The 27272-nt window shown below is 36.4% G+C and overlaps 1 protein-coding gene across 1 annotated transcript; it reads left to right on the plus strand.

The window, feature by feature from the left end:
- The first annotated feature begins 2420 nt into the window (after positions 1-2420).
- iqch (IQ motif containing H) lies at positions 2421-27228 on the plus strand. Its single transcript, XM_038280386.1, is given in 19 exon segments — positions 2421-2532; positions 6751-6932; positions 6934-6970; positions 6973-7172; positions 8279-8345; positions 9236-9319; positions 9393-9559; positions 14404-14676; positions 14756-14944; positions 19956-20080; positions 20335-20550; positions 20552-20615; positions 23423-23581; positions 24129-24246; positions 25170-25241; positions 25244-25292; positions 25915-25977; positions 26809-26917; positions 27148-27228. Coding segments are annotated over 19 exon segments (2367 nt in total).
- Positions 27229-27272: the final 44 nt, after the last annotated feature.

Genomic DNA, 27272 nt, shown 5'->3' on the forward strand with positions numbered 1-27272 from the left:
ATGAGAAAACTTTTTTTTTAAATTAAATTAAATACAAAAAAACACAGGGGTTTAGATAAAGTATACTGCTATCAAGTCTGAAAACTTTAAGGCCTTGTTGTTGGCCTTGTATATATACATACATATATATATATATATATATATATATATATATATATATATATATATATATATATATATATATATATATATATATATATATATATATATATGTATATATAATTTTTTTTTTTTTTACCTTTTATTTTCTAAATCCAAAAAACACAGAAATTGAACATATGCCATCCATAACAGTTTTCTTTCAGAAAAATGAACATAAAAAAATAAAATAATGAGAAAACTTTTTTTTTAAATTAAATTAAATACAAAAAAACACAGGGGTTTAGATAAAGTATATTGCTATCAAGTCTGAAAACTTTAAGGCCTTGTTGTTGGCCTTGTATATATACATACATATATATATATATATATATATATATATATATATATATATATATATATATATATATATATATATATATATATATATATATATATATGTATATATATATATATATATATATATATATATATATATATATATATATATATATATATATATATATATATATATATATATATATATATATATATATATATATATATATATATATATATATATATATATATATTGCCTTTTATTTTCTAAATCCAAAAAACACAGAAATTGAACATATGCCATCCATAACAGTTTTCTTTCAGAAAAATGAACATAAAAAAATAAAATAATGAGAAAACTTTTTTTTTAAATTAAATTAAATACAAAAAAACACAGGGGTTTAGATAAAGTATATTGCTATCAAGTCTGAAAACTTTAAGGCCTTGTTGTTGGCCTTGTATATATACATACATATATATATATATATATATATATATATATATATATATATATATATATATATATTGCCTTTTATTTTCTAAATCCAAAAAACACAGAAATTGAACATATGCCATCCATAACAGTTTTCTTTCAGAAAAATGAACATAAAAAAATAAAATAATGAGAAAAATTTTTTTTTAATTAAATTAAATACAAAAAAACACAGGGGTTTAGATAAAGAATATTGCTATCAAGTCTGAAAACTTTAAGGCCTTGTTGTTCTCCAGTAACTTAATCGAGGCATGAAAACTTTTAATATCGTTTTGGAATGCTTGAAAACTTGGAGAAACTTTAAAGAACTGCACTTGTAGATAAAGAATTTTCCCTTAATGAAAATAATATTACATAAAAATTCCACATTTTTATGATGAAAAGTAATGCCAAATTTAACTCCTTTATACTCAAAATTAGGATTCACATTTTTCGTTGATAGCCAATCATAAATCTTGTCCCAAAAAGACTTAACCACACAACAATTGTAAAAAAGATGTTCTTGTGTTTCTAGATCTTTCTGACAAAAGTTACATACATTAACATCAAATTTAAATCTTAAACTTAAGAACTCTGCACATGGATATATATTATTTATAGTTTTAAAATTAACTTCTTTCATCTTTGGTGGAACAAAATAAATATTCCTTTCGAAGACATACAAACTGTTAACAGATTTGTTTGGATGAGAGGATATATAAATAAATGTGTTTAAAAATGCCGTTGCCATGGTTACTGTTAATGTTTTAGACTTAGACAGATTTTATTTTGTCATTTTGAACACACAAGTGTAAACAAAAAGAAATTTAGGCTCTCTAGACTATTAAATTTTTTTAAAGTGCAGGTAAGCAGCAGTGATAAAAACATTGTGATGAAAAAAAGTGATGTAAACATATGACTGTATAGTTACAGTTCTAACATTTCAGATTTTCTTTTTTTATAACCCATTTTACATAACATTTAGCAGTCTAATGGCAGTGGGGAAGAAACTATTCTGGAATCTGCTGGACCTGCATCGGATGCTGCAAAGCCTCTTCCCAGAGGGCAGCAGGGAGAACAGTCCATGGTGGGGGTGTGAGGGGTCATTTATGATGTTACAGGCACGGAACACGCAGCGCTGGGATGAAATGTCTTTTATGGAGGGAAGAGAAGCTCTGATTATCCTCTCTGCTGTTCTCACCACCTTCTTCGAGTCTGAGGCACTGCAGCCTCCTCACCACACAGTGAGACAGCTGGTCAGATCACTCCATGGTGCTCCTGTAGAAAGTCATTTTAAAAGTTGAAAGTCATGATTCCTAGCACTATCATTATCACGTTATTCCGCATCTAAACATTATTAGATAATAAATGAATAAATAATGTCTGGAATATCCAAACACCAAGATAAATTGGGATCCATTTTATTTTAGAAAAAGTTTCATGTTATTTATTTAACGTGATTTTCAAAGGTTAGTTTAGATGACACAGCATTGTCAGATATGTGTTTATTATATCAAAAAACTTTTCTTGTATGGAAAAGATCTGCAGCAGCAACAGGGGTCCCAGTCTGGATATTGAAGCTCTGGATAATGGTATTAGGATCCAACTTAGGATCATGATGAGAACACCTCATAATAAACAGAGCAGATTTTCATTCAGAAGAGATCCAATGAACTGACTAAACACTGGTTATAATATTAACTGGTGACAGACAGAAACATGCAGAAGATATTTCAAAGTTGTGAATAAGCAGCAGCTGGTTCTTCCAGCCATTAAGGACTTACAAAAACATATCATAAAGACTCATATATGGTAAGTGAATGGAGGCTAAACTTATTATTTTGGAAATACTTTGGTCAGTAGCCAAACCTTAGCAGTTTTATTAGGAACGAGTTCCATTGATTTTAATCCTTAAAGAATTGTTTCATACCCTTATTTTGAGAGTTTCCCTGATGTACATACAAAAATAAAGATGTTTCATGGAGCACTACCTGGAAGAGAGGTACATTATCTACTATTTTTCACTCAGGCCTTAAAGTCAATATCCTATCCAAGTACATCATACATTAAACCCATAGGATAAATAATTAGTACTTATACCTTGCTGCAGGCTAATCATGGGATAAAATCCAGGCCAGTCCATTTGGGGTTTTATATTCTCCTCAGCCATACATTATACGGATTCTCTTCAAGTATTCTTGCTCCCTACAATCTATCTAAATTCTCCCAGTATATGTCTGCATGTCTGTTCTTGTTTGCCTCTGTGTTATCCTTTGATGGACATAGGTTTGAAATCTGACCACTGCACCACATGCAACATGACCCTACAAGCATGAGACGGAGATTTTATTGTAGCTCCGATTTACAAAACTGCTCCAGTACAGAATAAATCTGAACATTAAAATTAGATAATACATGATTAGTTAACAAATTATGTAACATTTAAACACATAAATTGTAAACAATGAAACAATATGACTTATCTATCAATTGCGGCAAAGGTTTCAAAGATAGAGTAAGAAATACCCTTTTGAGAAGAACATTTGTTGTTTATTTTAACCTCTGTCTAAAACACATTTTTCAATCTCCAAAACTCCACTTAAAAAAAAGGTCTTTTTTTATGCTTAAGATTATCTATAACAAGGTTGCCTACTGCTGCATATATCCCTGCATATGCCCTCAGTTAATGAATCATTTGAAGAATGCTGCCTGGACTGATGAAGTGACTCTACAGCAGAGATAATCCAATTTAGATCTGGTAGTTGGCCAACGTGAGCCCCTCAGAAATGTGCTCCTGTAAGTTTATAAAATTGGAAAGCTTTTCTATGTATTGTTTTGTCTCGACAACAGGAAAATAGCTTTTACTGCCCCGCCATAATCCCAGATGAATTCATGTTGACACAAATATTAATCACATCAGGGGCTTTCAAGTTTAAACCTCCTGTTTGCACCCAGAATCGAATTCTTATACTATATTACATAAGTGCAAATATTACAGTGCCACTAGATAATCTTGCAGAAGAAGTTAAGATCTTGGAGCCGCAGGATTAATCCGGATTAATCCCTTGTGTTATGGGTCATAAAGGAGGTTTAAATACCATGGATTATAGAAAATATATACTCCATTTGAAATGTTCTTATCTGTGACCACAGCCCTTTCCAAGTCAGTCCCCTTTCCAGTCCAAACAGGAACAATTTCCAATATGAGAGATGAGAAAGAAAATAGCCTCACGTTTGAGCCGCTGGGCTTTAAATGGGTGATATCTGAGTGAAAAAAAAGGACATTCAAACATTCAGATGAACACCAGTTCTTTTAGCTACATTGACTTGAATATAACTTGCTGTGTTTTATGTGCCATGAAGTATCTTCTTAAAAGCATTTTATGACTATAATTTCAGTATGGGAATAATTAATTCTGTCGATAGAAGATGGTTGCAACCAATAATTTTATTTTATTACCAAAATCCTAAATAACAGTCTTTAGACTAAATGATTCTAGTTGGTAGGCTAGAAGATAACCTGCCCTATTTTTTCAAAATGTGAAAAAAAAAGTTAATTTAGAGATTGGCCACATTGGCCATTCTTCTCATGAACTGCTTAATTTAATTTCTTTTTCGTCTAAGAAATACGTCAACACTACAAAACAACTTTCAATCTCTTAATACATTAAAGAAAACTATGTACAGCAATGTGCAGACAAAAGTTTGCACTATTTATTTGATGGATACCTGGACTCATTTAAAATTAAAACCTTCACAGATGAACCTAGAATATATTTATTTTATCTCATCTGTTGCAGCCTCTAAGAAAAATATTGAATTGGTCAAAATAAGAAATTGAAGCTTCAAAGAAATCTGGATATGGTATTGTGATATTTTAATATCACAATATTATAGTTTTTAATTCCTAAAAAACAAATATCCAGGGTGTATTCTCCCTCTCACTCAGTGACTACTGATAAGTACCAGCCCGCCTGAGATACTGTAATGATAAGCAGGTATAGAAAAGGAAAGGGTGGATTTATAGAAGCATTGGTTTTGTGGGTGAAGTTCGTCTTCACATTGTGTGACATTTGCCCAACCTAAACTTTTATCAATAGAATCACTATTTTCTTTTAATAAATGTTAGATCTCTGTGCTTTTAAATTTTACTATTGAGTCAACATATATTTTATTAAGAATGCAACTCTTTATGTGTCTGCATTTAGACTCTTAAAGTCTCCTCAAATAAACTGTGACATAAAGGTCACTTGACTTAGTGAAGACATCCCACTCCTATATTGAAGAAATGGATCTTGGCAAAGGTCGACATTAGTTTTAAGTTTTTTTTTACACACTTTCTTTGTCAATATGATTTGTTAATCTGTACCTGACATTCCAGATAGAGGCCAAAACTGTCACAGTGGTCAGAGAGATGGAGGTGCTGGCTACACAGTGGAAAACAGCAGATTGTAGCACATCAGCATTCTTCTAAAGAAACAGGCACCTGATTGCTGTGCTATGGGCTGCTGGTTTACAGCTGTCTCCAGACAAAATCGACTACCTGTTCCTGCATGCCAATAAGACAGCCGTAGCCTCACCAACTGCTAACCACTGGCTCTCTGCCTGGTGCCGCCTCCCAAAACTGAGCCCAGTTCTTTTCTACTCCATATCTGTGCCAAGGGATGGGAGTTTTGCATTGTTGCAATTTTACAAAAGGTGGGAACTTTTCCTCCAGCCCTGTCTGAAACAGATGTGTGCCTGTGAGGGGAGAATCGTCCAGCACCTGGCCAGTACCCATGGTCTGTCACTGTGCTCAGTGGTCTGAGAAGAACAAAAAAATGACATGAGGACATTGGAAAGAATGTCAGGAGAAACAAACACTTGGAGTTTGAGATAGATAGATAGATAGATAGATAGATAGATAGATAGACAGACAGACAGACAGACAGACAGACAGACAGACAGACAGACAGACAGACAGACAGACAGACAGACAGACAGACAGACAGACAGTTTCTCATAGGGTAGCCTATTTGAAAATGGAAAACCAATGAATAATGTAGACCATGGGTCTTCAGTGTTTTCCAGGCTAAGGACCCCCAAACTGATGGCAAGATGGAGCGGGGACCCCCTAATTATATAAATTATATGAAATTGTGTTATATCAAACTGGTCCTAGAGTCACTCTATTACAGATGGTAATAGAGGCTTTGTTTTTGGTCTGCTCTGTAAAGCCTCGAACTCTTCAAACTTGGAAACAAAGTTCAGTGGATTGCTTTTTAACTTTATAGAATGGGTATCCATCATTTTGTGTCACCTTGATACAGAGCTTTTGCCTGTTCTTGTTTGTAAAACTGATTAAGTCCCCCAAATTAGATGGTGAACATCTGCAAACATTTTAAAAGTTTGGGAAATCTTTCAAATTTTGGCTCCAATTTTCAGTTGTACTTAGGTCTGTACCTTGATTAGGCCATGCTCAAAATATCATTTTGATTTAAATATACCCATTATAGCTCTGGCTACAAGGTAAATCCTTGCCCAAGTTTTGATTGTTAGCAGTTTCTGGAAGTCTCACATTGTTTGGATTCTCACTCCAAAGCATAATATATTGATTGATTGATTGATTGATTGATTGATTGATTGATTGACTTAATTGATCTCACATAGTAATTTCTATTTCTAATTGAGTGAAAATATGTTAAGGTTGATAAGCAGGGTTGATGCTAGTTTTATTTAGGAGTATCAGAGATCCTTACCGATGTAGAACACAATTTCAGATTGTTGATTTATATGAACAAACAAAATCCAAAAAATAAAATTGACTTAAATTTGTGGTAGTAAGTTGCAAAAAGTTGAGAGATGTGATTGACAAAAAAATGATATCCTGGTCACTGCTTTGGAGGCCCTTAATAAACTGCTCCGGGATTTTGCAGTGCCTTTAGCTAAAGTTAATTGAGAACGATTTGTTGAGTTCTGTCTCAACTATGATTGGGGTTGGAAAAACACTCCATATGCAGCCACTCTCTTACCGGTGCTCGAAAATCAGGAGGAGGTATTCGAATCTAGTCTCACGCCCAGGTCAACGATATAGAGGAGAGGCGGTGAGGCTGCTGCCATCTTTATACAGCCCTGCTGGAGGCGTTACTTGGCTAGAACCGCCTACCTGTGCCACTACCGACGCAAACGGGCGGTTCAGATTATCTCATTGTCATGGCTGATGCACGCTCAAAGATGCCAAGTGAAGAGAGCCCTCCAGGCCATGCGCTTCAGTCAGCTGGAGAATTATTGCAGAAGAGCAAAGGTGATACCTGCAAAGTTGTTTTTTTTTTTACTTGATTATTTTTATTTTATTATCGTTTTTAATTCTGGATAAGAAATTGGAAAAAAGAATTGGGAAAAGATGAAACTGCTTTGACAGAAGTTTAAATGTTATATGTGTTTGACAAGAAAAAAAAAGCAAAAATCAGAGAGCATAAAAAATAGCTATTGATAAATTATATATAAAGGTGGTTTAGTGTGTTAGAAAATGGTATAAATAATAGATTATTATTATTTCTTCTTTAATATTTATTTTAACAATCCTTTAATTATTGATTTTTAGTATTATTTTCACTTTTTTATTCGTCACAGTAAAAGTAGGAATAGTAGTTATTATTGCTATAATTACTTATCCAAGTGTATTTTAGAATCATATATTTCTTGTTTTTTGGGTAAAGGTTAATATATTCTTAATTGAAAAGTAAAGCATAAAATATAGCACTGTTCTTGTCAAAATTGACTAAAACTTAATTCAAACCTTCATATAGAACAAATAGTGAAACAATTAGGCAAAAGAAATTCTGTTTTTCTCACTTAATTAGCATTTTCAATTTATTTCTTTTTAACTTTTTTTGGGTTTTTATTCTAATGTTATAATTTTTCTGACAGTGACTGTAAAAAAACCCGTTCCTCTCTGACAGCACTGTTGTTCTCGACGTGCAGTGTTCTTTAATTTTGCTCCTGTTATGTGTAGATGTCACATCTGTGCTGTTATCTGGCCTGAACGTCTTTTAGAGCTCTGACACAATATTAATTAGAGCCTACAAGTTCATTTAGTTTGAACATCTCTGTGTGTGTATACATGCACTTAATGCATGCTCTCACTCTTTAAACATTCATACCCTGTTAATTAAGCCTGCTAATCTTCCCCTGGCAGTAGCATCATGTACCTTGCTGATTGAATTAATTGTGAGAGGATGTTTCTGAAAGTAAACCCTTAATTTAATTATGATGGTATTTTATGCTTGGTTTGGTTCTGAGAGCCAAGAGAGATTGGTTTGGTGTGTTTTATCCATGCAGTGATGAGATGATTTGTGTGTGTGTGCTCAGCCAGCCTCCTACATGATCACTTCTTTTCTCCGTCCCCAGCATCTGGCAGCGAACTGGAAACATATCCGATCGTCCAAGAGGACTATTATCCACATCCCTTCATTAGGTGGCTGTCGTCGCCTGCCGCACACACTCCAACACACGCACATTTGATCTGCAGACAGTCCTCCCCAGTCTTGTTGCTCCGCTGTCCCCAGCCTGTGGCCCCGGTTCAGACAGTCTGTCTCGTTCAAATGACTCTCTGCAGGAAGGCACTCAGTAGATGATGACAGCCCCTGTGCCATGGTACCAAACGATTTAGTCTCAATCGCCGTTTAATTTGCAGATTAAGCAAATGAAAAACCATTATGTATAACATGTACAAGAGGCGCAAAGGTCTTATTTTATTGCTGTGTGGGGGAAAAAAAAGCTAACACACACGTATATTAACAAAAAATAATAAGGCAACCCTGATTTTGCAATAAACAAAGAGTACAAACCATGATCAGATCATGATCTAATTTCTCCACTGCACACATTTAGACTGTAATCAGGCATGTGCATTGTAAATCATTGAGCGATTGTCTAAAATTATTAAGCCTAATTACTAGCAGATGGAATGGTTTATTTGCACTTGGGGTGGCTACAGAGAGTGCTGTGTGAGCTAGGATAATTAGAAAGTTGAACCCCATTGTTGTTAATTAGCATGAATCCAATCATTTAATTACCTTGATTCAGTTGAGGATTCCCTCTCAAACAGGCTAAGATCCTAGTGGTATCATTAGATGTAGTTTAGTGGTGGTTGGACATGGTGCACAAGGACTCCCATCACATGACAGCCTCTGCACCTGCTAGTTATTACACTGAATTAATCATAGGATTGCTTTACAGCCTGATTAGACTTTGACTCCCTTATTCCCTAGTCTAGTGACTTGCACATCCTATCCATAGCCAGCTGTACAGATGTTCTTATTGTGTCAAAGAGTTTTTGATGATTGTTTGACCTTATTCTGACAGGGTACCCAGAGAAACAGAGACAAAGCACAAAAAGATTTGACGTCCTCCAAAATAGCCAAATTAGCAGGCTGTGTGATCTTAGAGGTAGCGAAATTAATTCTGAGCTTCCTTGATGTACTGTAGATTTAATTAGTGAAACTCCTCTTTCTAATTCCAGATGAAAATCTGGAAGCGTTCTACATATGTCCCATTCATTTGGGAGAAGACATCTTGGAGTATTATTCAAATGTCCTGAAATGCAACATTGCTAATACCGTGACCAGCCAGGCCTTATCCCATAACAGGTTTATTATTCTAATACCCGAGGCTGTGGATCTGTTCTATGTAAGCTTGATCAGATTTGTCTATTTCTTTGTGGAAATGAACGTTCAACTGGTATGAAAAAGCATTTGCAAAGACCTGACAAGCGTTCCTGAGGGGTATTATTCTAAAATGTCTTGAAAAATAACTCAAAATCTGGTACTTTTTCATTAGTTGTTTTTTTAGGTGGTTTTGAATAAAATCTTTCTGGAATTATTAATATGAAAGGTATACCATGTACGGAATTTGTATTCAAAGTCCCTTTTTCTATAATAAACCCTTATAGAACACACAACAACCAACAGATTTTAAAACATTCCTTCTTTTTAAGAGGCCATCTGTGTCTTTTAATCTCATTATAAATCTAGCTGTACTGTGAAGCCCTTTAAAGGTTTGTAAGAGATCAGTGCCTCATGAAGACCAAGGAGTACACTAGTCAGGGTTACAATTTAAAGAGAAGTTTAAAATGGAAATTAAGTCCGTTGTATACAGTTTTACTCCCTAAATAATCTTCATTAAAGTTTCGGCCCAATGATTAGGGCATAGAGCTTAGAGTCCTAAGGTTCTGAGCCAGACTCCCACAGACTGCCACTCTGGGTCCCTGAGCAAAGACCCTTAACTCCACACTGCTCCCCGGGCACCGCACAATGGCAGCCCACTGCTCCCCAAGAAGATGGGATAAATGCAGAGAGTTCATTTTGTCACTCTATAATGACAATAAAAATGCTGGATAAGTACCAAGCGTTACCTTATGGCAACTAGCATAAAGGTCTGCTTGTGAAAGCAAATCTGTTAGGCTTTCATCTAGCTCCTGGATATCGATTCCCAGAGCTATATTAACTAAACAGAAAAATATAGCATAAATAAACAATAGATATGAATGTAAAATGGAAATGATATAGAAAACAAACCCCCATTGCAAACATTTAGCAGAGAACATGATTTTGGGTGCCATGGTGGTGCGCATTGGAGCACCAGCTTCTCCTGCCACTGGGATTATTCTAATTCCTTTGAAGATAATTTAGACACTAGTTCAGTCCTAAATACATTACTGAAGTACAGCCAAACAAAACTTTTGGTCATATGAGTTGGTGTTGACTGTATCACTGAGGCTGAAATCAGCAACAGGTACACAGCAACTCTTAAAGATAACAAACAGGCACAGCAGGATGCCAGGAGCAGGAGTCAAAAGGAAACATTGTGCCCAAAAACAGACAAGGTGGGAGGCAGGCAGGCAGAAACACTGGCCCAGCTAAAGGCTTAGCCTTCAAGATCCAAGTCCTTAATTTATTTGGAGTGGATCATTGAGCCCTGGTGGGGGAAAAAATGGGCAGAAGAACCATTGTTGTATATGAGTAAAGATAAGAGTACAAACTGTGAATGTGGACAAAGCTACAACTACTGCTATCTGCCATGTAAATTTATTGTGTTGTTTATTGGTATTGCTTCCATCCCACCCTGAGGAGATGCTAAAAAAGATTCAATGGAACTGCACAACATTTATCTCACTGCAGATAAAGCAACCTGAGGCACTTTACATGGTTGCATTGGACTTTAAACTGATTGACACTAAGCCCATATTTTACCTGCATTTCTGTGGTCCAACAGACCTGAATCAAATGGCTGAGTTAGCCCCTCAGTCAGTTCCTCCAGAGTCCTAAGAATCATCTAATTACTTCTAAAAGTTCTAGAATATACGGGCCCTCAGGAAATGTAATATCCCACCCTCTGTGTTATCAGCACCAAAAACCCTAACTGGATACTGAGGTGAGAGCAATGCTGAATGCAAGGAAAATATAAACTGTAGGCATTGCAACAGCCAATAGCCACAAACACCTTGAGAAGTCAGGGTTACCTCACCACCAATGATCTGGAGCACATGTAGAAGGGAATCAAATGCATCGGCTACAACATCAGTGATTCAAAATGCCCAAGCAAAAACCACTCAACAGATTCTTTGCACATCTTTGAAGATGCTGAACACCACCAGAAATATATCACCACCTGGTGACATGCCTCGCTGTGCAGCAAAACTGAGGAGGATCCTACAGGGTATCTGGCCCCATGCGAATTGTATACCAGGTGTCTGAGGAGATAGCACACATTTTTAACACCTCACTGTCATCGGCATCTGTCCTAACCTGCTTTAAGTAAAAAATTATTGTCTTTCTGCCCAAGTTCTCAATGATGAATAGCCAAAATGAGTAAAGACCTATAACCTTAACACTATTAGATATGAAGTGCTTTGACAGGATAGTCATGATCTACATCAAGGATTCAATCAGCGTCACTGTGGACACAAATCAATATGCCTAAGGGAGGAACCCATCAATTACTAATGCCATCTCATTGGTAGTCTACAAAGCCCTCACCCACCTAGTGAGCAAAATGTACTACATCCATCTGCTCTGGATTTTTTATTTGCCTTCAACACCATCATCCCATGGATCTTGGTATGGAAGCTCTCCTCCCTTGGACCGAGTTCCATGCTGAGGAAACTAGTGCTTGACTTCTTGACCAACAGACCTCAGACTGTCAGGATTCAGAAATACTTTTCCTCCTCAATCACCCTCAGCACTTGCTCACCCCATGGCTGCATTCTAAGACCCTCTCTGTGTACTCTGCTGACATATGACTGCTGGACAAGACTACTTAACTGTAAAGTTTACAAATGGCACAGCAGTAGTGGAAAAGATCACAAAAATAATGAGTTTAAATAGAAGGTTGAAAATCTGGTGCAGTGGTGCAGAGACTTGGTAGATGGTGGTGGATTAGAGAAGGAGTAATGATCCTCTTCTGCCCCTGCAGCTCAGAAGAACAGCCATAAGGTGGTCTGCAGCTACAGGTAACTGTGTGTGCAAACGTAGATTGCCAACACTTCCTATCTGGTCAGGAAGGCCCATCAGCATCTCTACAGTACCTCTTTATGAAACTATGGAGAGCTTGATGCAGGAACTTAGTCCCAAAGAACTTTTATCGCTGTGTGATGGAGAGTTTTCTCTGCACCTGTATGACCATGTGGTATGACAGTTACACTGCTGCTAAGAGGAGGGCTCTGCAAACTGTGGTCAAGGCTGCACAGAGGACTGTAGGGAGCAGCTTTCACTCCAACTCTGACCACTACACATTAAGAGTCAGAGGGAGGGAGCTCAGCATCATGAAGGAATCCGCCCAATCCAGCATACAGACTGTTCCAGCCTTTCCCCTTAGGCAGGCGGCTGAGGAGCATCCAGATCAAGACCACCAGGCTTAGAAACAGTTTCCATCCTGCAGCTTTTAGACTACTGATTTCAAGCTGCACTCAATTCAATGTCATCTATTTATTTTTGTTTCTTAAATATTAACCTTATCACACTAGGATCTAAGTCCACCATTCTTACCACAAACAAAAGTAAACTGATATGGCACTAAGAAATCATCGAATCTTTTAATGATACAAAGTAAGCTTTGGAGAAGGAGAAGAGATTTACATCTCAAGGCAGATCGTGTTAATTATTTACAGTGCCTTTTTGGAACAGCTGCAATTTCTGTTGAAAGGAAAATAAGAGAACTGTTTTATAGTTTGCCATAACCCAAGAATAGTACAGCAAACATGGAAGAAGTGGACAGATACAGGCAGATAAGACCAAAAAAAAAAGGTTTTGACCAAAATGCCAGCTGAGACAGAAAGCAAGGACGGCATATCACCAACATCAAACATGGAGATTACAGAATCATGCTTTTGGAACATCTTTCCTAGGGTTAGGAGGGAAAGGAAAAGGAAGCTGGTTGGAATAACTTAAAAGATGGATGGAGCTAGATAAATGTCAACGCTGGAATAAAACTCTCTAGAGGCTGTGAAAGCAGAGCTTCACCTTCAATAAAGAAAATAACTCTAAACAATGAAGGCAGTTTTAAGCAAAACATAAATCTAGTTAAGAGTCTGGGCCAAAACTTGATAATTGATGTTTTGTAGGTGTTCTCTTTCCGTTTTTTCTGGCATCCAATTATACCCTGCTTTGTATTTATTCTATCACATAAAATTTCAAGAAGATAAATTACTTGTTTGGTTATAGTATAACAAAATGTGGGAAAAGCTCAAGATATGGAGATATTGCATGCCACTGTGTAAGACCACAGAGTACTTCAGCCTTTTGTAGTCTAAGAAATGTCCTCTAGAGGGTACTAGAGGTGCTGTTAGATTGCCGTTGTCCTGAGAGAGCAGCTGCTTAATGTTGTTTAGTGCATTTAAAATTAAACTGTTTTGTATCTGTTGTTAGAAGCAGTAAGTTGATTATGTTGTGCTTAATTCAAACATTTGTAGTCGTCAATACACAGTTTTTTAGGATATAATTAAACTTAAGCTTTCTTTATGCTGCCTTTCTTGGACAATAATCAAAAATAATCCCAAGACTCTTAAGTCTTTTACATTGTACAGTTCTTTAAAAAAAACAGTTAAAAAAAAAAAAGCAAGATGACATAGCCTTTCTCATTTCTTTTTATTGTTTTTCCCACTGTTTTGGTGTTAAACTGTGCCAGACGTGTTGCTGAGATGAATCACTCCTACCCATGGCTGGCAGCGCATTCTGCCAGTGACAGAAGGGATAATTCCACGTGGATCAAATAAATACAGATGTGAAGTAATTAGTTGTATTCCCAGGGAGCTCGTTGGTCGCACACATTAACGAAGTGAATGATAGGTGAGTTTCCTGCAGGCTGGTTTTATCAATCCAACCTGCTGGTTACAGGAGAGGTCAAAACCCTGCTGGCTATTTCAACAATAGATCGGTTGTATGTACACAATGATAAATCAGGGCTGGAAACAACCCTTGGAAGTCACACTGATCACACCTAACTCTAGTGTTCATCTCTAATCTCCTTAGCTTTAGACCCACAACATGTGTCTGTTTATGCTGCTAAAGTACAGTCTATGCACCCTGAAGCGTATCAAACACCTAATTTGGGGGAAGCAGACATACATAGCGGGTTTAGTCGGACATGTAGATAACCTGTCTGTTGCTGATGAGCTGGATGTGTCGATTTTGGGTCCAGAACCAGCTATATCACAATTCCACAGCACCAAATCTGGAGGAAGAGGGATATTATCTATGACAGGGGTTGATGTATCCCCTGGACAGCGAGATTTATACTCACTTAACCTGGTAGGAGATCAAGAACAAGACGTCAATACCTACTTTCTATCAAAGTTAAAAGATTCAAACATTTTTTTCCCTGTTTCAGCTTCATGAAACATTAACTGAACTTATGAGTCTAAATATCAATGTGCAGCACTGGTTCTTTAAGATCAATGTACAGCGTGGAGGTTGTGAAGCGGCATTCTGGGATGTTCTCCACCTTAGCTGCTATAACTGGGCCTTACAGCATTATCATCGTTACCGTCCTGATCTGTGGAGCTCAGAATGGATGCAGGTAGAAATGTGACACACCTATGAATATCTGTACCTCCCTGACACAAAATATCTATAAAAAGGGGTTAATGTTACTTATGTTTATAACGTTTTTTCTTTTACAGAAAAGTCATATCTACTAAGACTGACTGTTATGGGTTTTTTTTAGTTTTTTTTTTTTTATACAAGCTTTATTCATATGGCTCTCTGCAAATTACTGAGTTAAATTGAATTTCATTATTGGTTAAAGTTTTCAGTTTACACACCCCCTTGCTTTTTTTGAAGGGCAACTTCATCTAGTATGACAAAACACACATCTCCAGTAGCTTATTCTTTAACAAATATGTAAAAATGCACTTAATCACAAAATCAAAATGTGTTCAACTCAAAATGTCTTATTTTACATTGAATGTACAGAATACACGTTTATAAAAAATCAAAAAATATTAATCGTTAGCTTTCTTATACTTCAAAATAGTTTTTGCTCATATTTTTACATTTACATTTTATATCCTTAAGTGCAGCAAATGCTTTATTTATTTAAAACTACACTTCACTGCACCTTGCTATTTGAAAGATTTGAGCCATTTATATTATAACAGCATTTCGTTTTGATCAGTGTATAAAATCAAATATAAGCACAGGCATATTTAAAACACATAAAATGTACTTAATCAGTGCTAAACCATTTATTTACTTCAGATGCAATCTGTACAGTTTCTCTCCCCCTGGCTCTTATTTCTCATATGCTTACAAAGTAGCCTTTGATTTTCTGTCATGTGTTAATTACCGTATTTTGCCATTTAACTGGGAGCTTTGTGCAAACTAATTACAGGCTAATGATTGTGGGCTTGGAGCACAATGATTTTACTTTTTATACCATTTGAAAGAACAGCAGTCATCTCGAGGTTCTTAGGCTCACTCTGCTTCATTCCTATCAGCTTGTTCTTTGATTCACAGGGTAGGCATTGTGCAAGACTGTAATTGTTGTGGCTTCGGTGCTGTTAATTATGGCAGAGCAGAGCTGAGCCACAGCCAAGGTCCATAATGGCGGCCCAGACTGCACGGGGAAAGTAAATGGGGTTTCTTTCACCAGCTGGGGTCCCATGGAGAGGGAAGAGTGCCGAGGCCCCCGGTGTAGACCGACAGCCTCGGGGCTCCTGGGCCATATGGACACAACACTTTAACTGCCCTTTATTTTACACCTTGCTCTTTTAATCAAAGCAAAGCCCACTTCCTGTGCCTCTTGTTGTAGGATTTTTGGTTTATTTTTATTTGTTTATTGAAATGTTCTAAATATACCAGACTGTTTAGCTGTTGCACAGGGAAATACGAACACATCAGTTTGACAGTTAATATTGAAAGATTACTAAACATTGTCGTTGATCAGAAATCAACATTTGAAAGGACTAGAGAAATTTGTTCTTCCATGGATCAGAAACAGTAACAGAAGCACAAATTCAATTCTTTAATGCTTTTTGGGCTTTCTTTTATAGAAAATGAGCACATTATAGTCACTAGCGATTGCAATACAGCAAATGAAAAGCAAAGAGAAAAGAGGAACTGGTATTTTGCAAAACATTTTGGAAACATTTCAAGCATTTGGGGAAAAAAAATCTAAACTTCAGTTTCTTTAAAGTTTTGATAATATTATTTTTTAACAAAATGATTCATTGCATGCATGAAGTATTTTGATTATTCTTTTTTTGTCCTCTACTAAGAAAATGTAACAGTAAATTACAACAGATACCGGATTAAATTCTGAGTAAATCATGTGCATTTTTCTAACTAATTAAGCTAATTATGGATAAATTAATAAACGCAAGAAGTGTGCATACATACTTTTTTGGAGAAAGTGGTAAACTAAAATATTGGTTCATGAAAGAAATGAAAAGAAAAAAAATATGTGTGGACCCTCAGGGTACCACCAACAATTAGATCCCTTCTGGCTGAGTGAAACAAAGCCTAAAAGGGTACAAAAAGGAGGAGGAGCCATTACATTCACATCAATGGGAGCTTCCACAGAGGACTAAAAAAAAAAAAATCTATGTTTCTCTAAATATTGTGAGGCCCACAGCAGCTTCCTGCACAATGTTTGAGCCTGCAGAAAGCCCCCCAGGCCTCTTTTAGCATTTACACAGAGAGAGGTTAAAGACACGTAGATCTTCAACCATGCAATGCCTGAAGGGGGCCATACACACACACTTAAGCGCTCACATAGCTTGCATATGGATCATTAGGCACAAGAGGGTAAAAATTACACATAATAGCTTCAACAGATGGAGCATTTTTTTCATCATGCTGTGTACAAACAGATCTTGAGAAAAACCTTATTTAGGTTAAGTTTGTCAACGCAATGGGTCATTTGACAATCACTACCACTGAAGAGGTAGAAGGACGTTTGATCCAGTTGTCTGTCTAAATATTGTGCAGGCTCTGATACTATGGAAAACTTTGGAGGTGTAAAAATTTCCCCAGAAGGAGTTATTCTGCATTTAGAATCTGAAGAAAATGTATTTCATCGCCTTTCTTTCACTGCATAAATAGTTCTTAATGAAAGTTCAAAAAAGTTTATAAACCTGAAACAACACAACAAATATGATTTGCTGTGGGTTTAGAAAACTGTTTGGAGCCAATGAAACAGATATTAATGGGCAATGTGTAAGTTGTACGAATCTATCCTCATATATCCTAGGAGTTACTGTGGTCTCCAGTGGAACCACTATACAACATAGGGCAATCAGAGAGAAGAACATCTGTTTTATTACCGACGAGATTGCGCTGCTTTATGAGGACACCAAGCAACGGCTGAATCCTATCACAGGGTACTGTACGTACTTTAAGTCCAAATAATTTATTGCAGAATGCTCTTCCTTCTTTTGCCTCCTGTCCTGCTGTTTCTGTGAACTGCACATGCAAAGTCCTGGGGTGAGCTTGCTCTTCCGTTGAGAATGACAACCGTTCCCTTACACTTTTTGCCGCGCCATTGTGTGCCTTATGGTTTGTGTAGGGAGAATCACTGTGTAGCATTTGACCTCGCCTTTTACAGTACTTGAATATGATGATGGCTGTTACATGACTGGAATTTCAACTGCATAATCTCTGGCCCTGTCTCCGGTGAAGCCAGACAGTATATACTCAAAAAAAAGTAATGCTCTGGAAAGCATGAGGGAAGAACAATGATGTTATCCACATTCAGAGATTATCTTTTACTCAGTTGTCACATATATTATTTTTCTACAGGCAAATGTGATTCTCGTTTAATGGCACACATGCAGTGCATTGTTCACACTCACAGAATTTTGCTTCAATTGTTTTTTACATTAGAGCTACAAACTTCAATGTATTTTGTTAGTACTTTATGTTACAAATCAGCACAATGAAGAAAAAATGTGTGAAGTGAAACAACCATAATTCAAGGTTATCAAAGGTTGTTACAGAGAAAATCTAAAAGGTGGGACTGACATTTGTATGCAACCCCCTTTAATCTAAATAATACTAAATCAAATACACTGTATCCATATTTTACACCTGTCTCTTCCACACTGTATCTTGTTGGGAGTTTGTTTCTACCTCTAACAGTCTATGAGCAGGAGGCAGGGTACATTCTGAATAGGTCACATGTCCAAGCTCCGACCCACTGACGAGGGAAGCGGGTACCTGGCGAGAATTAATGTATGCATGTAGAGAAAATACAAACTGCAAGCAGAAAGATTCCAGGCTGGGGTTCAAACCCAGGACATTCTTACCTCCAGGCAACAGTGCTACCAACTGCACCCCCGTGCAGCCCAGTGCATCCAGTTCACTTTAAAAGATTAGGAAACATTCTAGGTAGGTCAGGGGTTATAATTACAGCTCTATAAAGCAGGGTTAGCTTATATACCCAAATTCCCCATCCATAGTCTAAAAATGGTAACACAGCTACAAACTTCACCACCAAAACTGATCAACAAAGGGATCATTGATTAGAGAAGCAACTGATGGCCATGGTAGCTTTGGAGGAGCTGCTGAGATGTACAAGTGGGATCGTCTCTGGACGGCAATACTTTTTTATAGCCCCAAATCTGACCGCTGAAAAAACTTGTTCAACAATGTATTTACACAAACAGCTTGAATACATATAGACGCAATGCTTTTAGATTTTGATTACTAGAAGTATGTGAAAAACATGTTATTTTCCATCTACCGGTATTATAGAATTATTCAAAATAATGTTACCTGTATGTCATACAATTCCCACTTGAAATGCTTTAAAGTTTTTGTATTGAGTCGCAACACGATAAAATTTGAAAGAAAAGGATAGGTCTGGATATTTTGCAAAGCGTTGCACATTATTATTGTTTACAAACAGTGTCTAAACAGTCGGATTCATTTACTTCCTCTTCAGTCTCTCAGATGTAGTTATTTTTCATGGACATCAAACACTGACCTTTAGAAGCTCAGACAAGACATTCTGACCCATTTAACAGCACAGTTCGTTTGCAGAAAAGAGTGTACTTGATTTGCTAAACTGTATAAAGGACACCTAAAGCGAAAGATGAAAATTAACAGCATAATTAAGTGGTGAAACCATAATGGCATTTCGTATTTACCGAAACAAGAGTGATATCGATCCCAGTCAGGCCTTGATTGATCCCCAGATAGATGGGGTTAGCTTAAGTATTCATCAGCTGCCCAGTGGAGAGAGTTGTTATTGAGGGCAGGTGGTTGGAGGCTGTGAGTTAAAGCTATTAGGCTCCTGAGGCCTTCTGATAATAGGCTGTCACTCACAAATAGACACTACCGCAGTATCTATCAGATACTCGCACAGAAATTAAAGCAGTCTCTGAAATCTAAAGGATAACACACAATCACTAGAATCATCCGGATAACAGGATGGAGCTGAGATGCAACAACCATAATGTCTGATATGAATAAGGAGCTGAATTAAGTCATTTTTTCAAACTTTTGAGTTAAATTTACACAATACTATACATAGATATATTTGCTTTTTATTTGTCATGTGATATTTATACTTAACATTCATTCTTTAGGAGTCAGTTCTGCCCATATATTTAAATAAGATCCCAGAATCGCTGGCCCATTATGCCAAACAGGCTAAAACTTCCAGTTTCCTCATGAGGTTAAGCCCCCTGCATACCTTCCTCAGGCAAGGTTAGTATATTATACTTACATACAAATTAGGATTTCTATACATCTCAGTGAACTTTTCTGTCTCCTCTTTGATTTTATAAGTAAAACAACTGAATCATTTCCATGTAATTTCATTATTTACCAAACAAATAGCTCACATTTTCTTAAATTAGATCTCAGGAAGTTAATTCTAGTAATAGAAAATATAAGTGCACATGTACTATTTAAGTATAGTATCTGTTTGTTTAGACCTTTTTCTGCATTCACTCTCTCCAGAAGGAGTGGTGGAGGCCAACCCCCTTCAGAAAGTGTCGCCCATCTAAGAGTTGATATGCTTTTGGAGCCTAGGGGTGAGGTAACCATGCTGTCCTGTGGAAACCAGCTCCACGGCTCCTGTCATCTGGACGATGTGGGATCTGCCGTTCCTCAGACCTCTGTACACCCAGAGATCTTGCAAGCCATTTGTATGCATGTGGCTCAGGCTTGCCAGCAGCACTATCATGGGTTATATATCCATTGCTCTAGTTACCTCTGAAGACCATAGCACCATGAAGCATAAGGTGAGACTCTGAAAGGCAAAGAGGAGGACACTGAGGGTCATTACATATATTGTCCTGGATGTTGCAACCTATATTGGTTGGAAACGATACATTTTTGTCCACAACAGATAGATGCCTCCAACATATAGTGCTCCCCCGGGATCCAGATAACAAGACGAGGTAAACTGTGGGCACTGGGACCAAATGTGTCACAAGGCCCTCTAATAAACTGTCAGGTCTTATTGTGTCAATACACTGATTCCACCATTTAAAGCTTGCCCTTTAACCTTACCATGCACAGAAATTCAGAAGCTTTCCAACAGTAGGTCATTCTGAAGTGATTTACTACGTTGACGGGGATAACCTGTCAAGTGTTTAACCCCTAGATGGTTACCTGCTGTGTTCTTCTAGAATAAATCACATTATTATACCAAGACACCACAGAAGCCACTTCTCATTTGTCAGAATTAAGTTTTGCTGAAAGCTTCTTGATTCATGATTTTTGAAATGGAGTTCTTTATGATGGTTTAACCTCTGCTCCCAACATGTGGCAACATTGACTGTTATTGATCTGAACCTGTAAAATGAAATGCTGTGTTTTTATTGTGCCCTCGACATTTCCAAACCAGCGGGATGGAGAGAAGACGCACAGAAGCAATTTTCAATATATGAAAAGCATAAAAAAAGGGGGTATGAAGTGTTTATGCCTTTATTAACCCAAATTATATAAAAAAAACTTCTTGGTTCAGATCTGTTTTATTAAGGATTAAGTATATTAATTGTTTATGAATACTTCTCCCTGTTTAATACTTAGGCTGTTGTAGTACATTCCCAGAGTGGGAAAAAAACAAAACAAAATCATTAAGTAAATAGATAAAAGATTATGATAATAAGGATAGGTTTAGGCATGGTTACCACAAGGGTGTAGTGTGTTCTGGGTTAGATTATATGATGGGTATGAGTTGGGTTTTTTTTAAATCCACTTTTGCAATTATTTTTTATTTAATTTAAAACTAAAATTGTGTTAATAGAATAAATTTTTTACTATATGTGTTATTTCATTAAACTACAAATTATTTGAATGTATATTTATTATAATAATAACATAGTAATCATCATAATCATACATTTTTTTTCATTTTATTTTAGGTTTTTTTAAGAAAACATGTCTGTCTTTAATTTAAACATGGCATAGTCCCCCCCGTCCTTCTTTGGACTGGCTGAAAATAGGATTTTATCTCTGATGTTGACCTAGTCGCAAGGCGTTTGAATACAGCATAATAATAAAGCAGTGACTGCTTTAACTGTTGCAGGAACTTTAATGGCAAATTCTTGACCATCTCCTGACTCACACAGACAAAGCTCAGGCTAAGGGGAGCCACATGGGCAAACCTGTCTGGATTTAAACATCAATTTAGATTCAAACCTGTTGCTAAAAGCTGCCTACTTTATTTGATGGGAAGAAGTGGGTCACATATGTTTGCCCTTGCAGTCTCGGCGCACATTGTGGAACAGCGGGGCCACAGCTGCAGCATCGGGGATTTTAATGAAAATGCAAGGCAATAGAAAACAGGTACAATCCAGGCTTACATTTCCCGCGGCTTTGTTAAGAGTGACAATGGGGCACGGGAGTATGAGTTTTAGGGAGTTTAGTGAATTGCTCGGTGTTGTGTGTCCATCACACTGGGCCACATAACAGTCTGAATTAAGCAGACATGCATTAAACCAAGTTGTGTCTTTTTTGCCTCCTACAGTTAGGGAACCTGAAAGCATTTTATCCTGCTACATCAGGATAATATGCATGTGGAAGTCTAATGAAAATTAAATGAAATTAATCTATTCCAGTCCACACTTTAAACCATACTTTTGCTTTGCACATATTTTTACACCACTATAGATAAATGCTTTGATTAAAATGAAAGAATCGGATTAACTAAAAATATTGAGTTATTTCAAATCAAGAAACAAATTTAAATTTTTATGTTTTGATTTATTTATTTAACCCTTTTGTTGAAGGTTTTTTCCCCCCACATTTATTCAGTTTTCGTTATTTCCTTGTCTTGTGTTAAAGTGTTTAAAAAAATGTTTTTGTATTTTTAAAAGATGTCTTAAAACAGACCTAATGAAATCACGTTTTTTACATAAGTTACCGGTCATTTTGAGCAAAATTTAAGTATTGAGTATTTCAAAAAGATCTGTATATTAAAAAAGCTGCTTTGAAGTTCTTTTCTGCGATTCATTTAGTAAACTGTTATGTCTGAACATGTGACTTTGAAATATTCTTTGACTGCCTCTCCATTTCACAATAATTTAGGATAAAAAAAAGGAAACTTTCATATGTATGTAATCTGTTAGCATTCCGAAGCCCGATTTAAGGTAGGATCAAACATGATGCAATTTGCATGCAGTGGCAGGAGCGCTTAGTTTGACAAATAGGAACAGCTAAAGGAGGCAGCCGACTGCCACTTAGTTATTAACAACTCTTTCACCGGTGATTTATTTGCCACTTTTGAAGAGAGGGCATAGCTATTAGGTTATTATCTGCAAAGTTAGCCCCATTTAAGCAGAAGGCTATGTCCAAACCTGACCCCTTAATACACTTATAATGATGCCATTTACTATACATATATGAACTTTGGTTCTCATCAGACCTGAGCCAGGCAAACCGCCCTGGGCAGATTGAAAACACATAAAGGAAGTATAACCGTATAACTGAATTGCCTACATATTTTAGCCACAGAGCTGCCTGGCTCTTTATTTTTGGTGTCTCTCTAGGTGAATAACTTAATAATAAATGCAAATCTTGTCTTTTAATGTCTTTTTGACAGGTATGGGCTTTTGATCTGGACATTGCATACAGTGACCAGGTTGCCATGTCCCAGATGTTAGTATTGGTGACTGGAGGAATGTTAAATTGGCACACATGCTGTTTAGAAGTGCCAGTGGCAGTCAAAGGGAAATGCTCTGAACACCAGGCTGTAGCACAGGTATGACACCTTTTATAATGTAAACCAAAAACACTCTAATTTCAATAACTAGGATATTGTTAAGGATTTTTCTGTTTAGTTTTATTTGTCTGGGTTTTAACAAAGCATTATTACTGCCACCGTAACTACAACAAGAGATCAGTGTTTTTATCTTTGCTTTTAGAAAACACACCTAAAAAACTGTAACTACACACCAAAGTCAATGAATGTTTAGGTGCCAAATTCATTATCATTTTGATAGATGAGCCTAAATAATCAACACATTAATAATTCATACCATTTTCATTATGCATGCTTGAACACTTCATCAACCTGGTGCCAGGATTTAAACAATGGAGTTCTTTTATTAGCAGTATGCCTGAGTTTACGCTTGTTAATCTGAGACTTGTATTATTTTATCAAACATTCATTTAGCTGGTGGCCCGGTGCTTCACTGCAGCAGTTGAGCCACTGCCGTTGTTAATGGCTTCAATAGTGGCCATCATTAGGGACCAGCATATTACAAACACAATTAAGTCCCTGTTGGACACTTTTATTGTTGGGTAAGGGCCCTGCCTTTGACAAGTGCAAGCACACAGCCTTCACAGCGAGTTATGGGCCATACTTCCTGAGCTCTCCAAGGCTCAGACCTGCTGCCTTTGTCTCCCAAAGGTGGCTGAGAACGGGCAACATTTTATCCTCCTAAGCACTGACATTTTTAAGTAATCAAGCTCTCTAGCGTTACTTATGATTGGAATCCTTCTGTTATAGTAATATGTTTTGTGTTTATAAAGCCCAGTTGAGCATTCTCCTTCTCTGAAAATCTATGAGTTTCCCATAGATTCTAGCAGCTAGACTAGTGTATTAGATCTGCCATTTCTTGTAGTTAATTAAGAAAGACCCAAGAGTTTTCTTCATCAGCCCTTTATTCATCAGGATGACCGATCATACACAAAACTTAGCTGCAATCTGGAGAATTCCCCTCTTTAAACTTTTATGAAAAAAACACAAACCAAAACCTTTTATATATAATTCCTTTTAAATCCACAATTTCCATGGTCTTACCCAAACAAACATGTAAAAGGATGCGCTCATTGGTATTTTTCACTGCATGTGTAACATGTATATTGTTTCTTTTCTGAATACATGTTTGTTTTTTTTCTACAGACTGCAAAAAACGGTCCAAAAACAGATAATAATTTTTTTTAATAAGTGTATATAGCCTTAATTGGAGTACGTAAATAAGCTGATCTGTCTATAGAATGAGTATTTTTATCCTTCAATCAAAATAAGATAATTAGATATCATGCATTTGAAATCAGGGCCTGTAGTTGTTGTTTCTTATTTTAAATGTAAATTATTTTGTTCCATTGGGAAAGTGTACCTGCTCAATTTAAGAAAAAATGCACCTATTTAAAAAAAAAATGACTTACTTAGATTTAAAGTTTTTTGCTGTGCACACATATAAACTCTTATATTGAACCCGCAGTAAAGGAAGTGTTGTAGACTATTGCCACCCATTGGTTAGTAAATTTTGTTTATTTATGATGCTTCAGAAAAGTCAGATGAGGTTTGTTTTACTGTTTTATAGTTGTTTTGTTTTTTTAAGACCCTACAGTGGTCAGTTGCAGTGCATTGATGGGGATGCACTTGTTTCACCCTGACCTGTCAATGCTGTACCACAAGTGTTATTTGAGATGTGCAAAGCTCATGGCATTGAATTTAAGAAGTTCAAGATTCTAGAGTTTGCATTAAAGATAAATCTATTTAAGAATTACATTGAAGCTTATTGATAACAGTATTTCCCTACTACATTACCTATTTTAAGGTCCAAACATAACTTTTTTAGAACAATTCCAATAGATCCTGTGTTTTAAGATTATAATGTTACACTGTGAGACTAATGCATATCACACACTGAGTAAACAAAAATGTACAAAAATCAGCCAGAAAGGATTCCTGAAGTTACATTTCTGGCTTGAGAACTAGAGGTCCTTGTCTAATTTGATTCCATAATCCAATAAGGCATCTGAAAATTGTAAAACACACTGATGCTGCAGTAACATAATGTTTGTTTCCACTTATTATATTGATCGTCCCAACCTTTGCTAGTGAACATTACTAAAATGTTTGTATGGAACAAATGGTTATAATTGTTGAATATTATTGTTATATGTTTCTAAAAGTGCTAACATGCCCATAGAGAACACTGCCTATTAAATCCTTTAGATTTTGCATAAATAAAAGAACAAAAAAGATTGTTTATCTTAACTTAGGTTTTGGCTGTTATCCATCTCTTGTTTGTGTGTCTGGGATCTACTTTTAACTGTATGTTTGTGACACTCCTTTTTTTAGCAAAAGCAAGGAACTGTTTTTGCTCTTTATGACAGCAGTGAGCGATGCACCATTGGAATGATGTGAATATTTCCATTTGCATCAGTTTTATTTATTATGCACAAAATAAAGCAGATAAGAGCTGAGGGGGTGTAACTGAAAAATATTCCAGAAGTTTTGCAAATGCTTAAAGGTGTATTTGAAGAAATGCTGCAACCCTTTCCTTGGAGTAAGGAGGTTCTCCTAATGCCTGCCCTTTAATGGAGTTTTTAGGTAAGGGTTTGTTACCTTTTTTCAGTAGTTTGAAGGTAAAGAAATTCTTTAATTTTTCATTCAAGGGCTCATTTGAGTGATTGTAGGACAAAATTGTCCAAAACTGACTTATCCAGCCAGGACAATCATCTGTTTCAACCATTATGCTGTTTCCAGTACATATTGATAAAAGGCAAACAAGAGTATACTTTCTGACCTATTGACCTTGCCGTAGTTCCTTGTATTTTAATTTACAGCTGTTCTCTTGATGGATAGTAAAGGCATATGCAGGTTAGGAACCTGAAATTTCACTTCATTAGAATAGGAAAGCACTGAAGAATGTTAGAGGGGTGATTAGTTTGCCAACGCTGAAGGTAAAAAAATTCTTCACAGGATGAAGATGCCACCTCAGGTTTTGTAAATATTAGAAACTCCACAGGTTGTTAAGCAGAGGGTTATTCAACATATTTATCACAGAAATCCGTTAGCTTGCACAGCCCTGGAACAGTTAAATCAAGCTGTGCTCATCCCCCTATAGACCGAAGATGCTATCTGCTGAAAGTTTCATTTACCCACAGCCATCAAATGAACAAGGTGATTGTTTCTTAGCAGGCAACAAGGGGATCATTAGTAAACTCGTTTGTTTGGAATGTTGTTATTAGAGCAGTCTCTGAGGATCTCCAGGGAGCTCTGGTGACCTTTGCTCGCAATTTGTCAGTCATTCATCAGGAAATATCATCCCCTATAAAGCAAGGAGAAACCAATTTCAAGGTACTGTGTTAATGACTTAACGATCTCCCCTCATCCATGTCATGAAACCTTCATAATCTGTTAAAGCTTGTCACCTGGAATGTGTTTGCTTAATAAAGCGTCAATAATATATATTCATAAACGTTACATCTAGAACAATGTTGCTGATAGATTTTTGGCTGTTAAAGAATTCTGATTGAAAAAAATAATGCGTAGTAATTAAAATGTTCTTTGACTTTGTTTTTATGTAGGAGCTGATCAGAAGTATAGAGGAATTTCCACAGATAATAACAAAGAACAGAAACCAACAGAAGGATAAGCCTGCTGTTTAGCTGCTTCATCAGTTATCCCTATGGATAGATAGCAACTTATGAAG

This window comes from Cyprinodon tularosa, unplaced genomic scaffold, assembly GCF_016077235.1.
Source record: "Cyprinodon tularosa strain WSP-4 unplaced genomic scaffold, ASM1607723v1 ctg16, whole genome shotgun sequence".
In the NCBI taxonomy this organism is placed as follows: domain Eukaryota; kingdom Metazoa; phylum Chordata; class Actinopteri; order Cyprinodontiformes; family Cyprinodontidae; genus Cyprinodon; species Cyprinodon tularosa.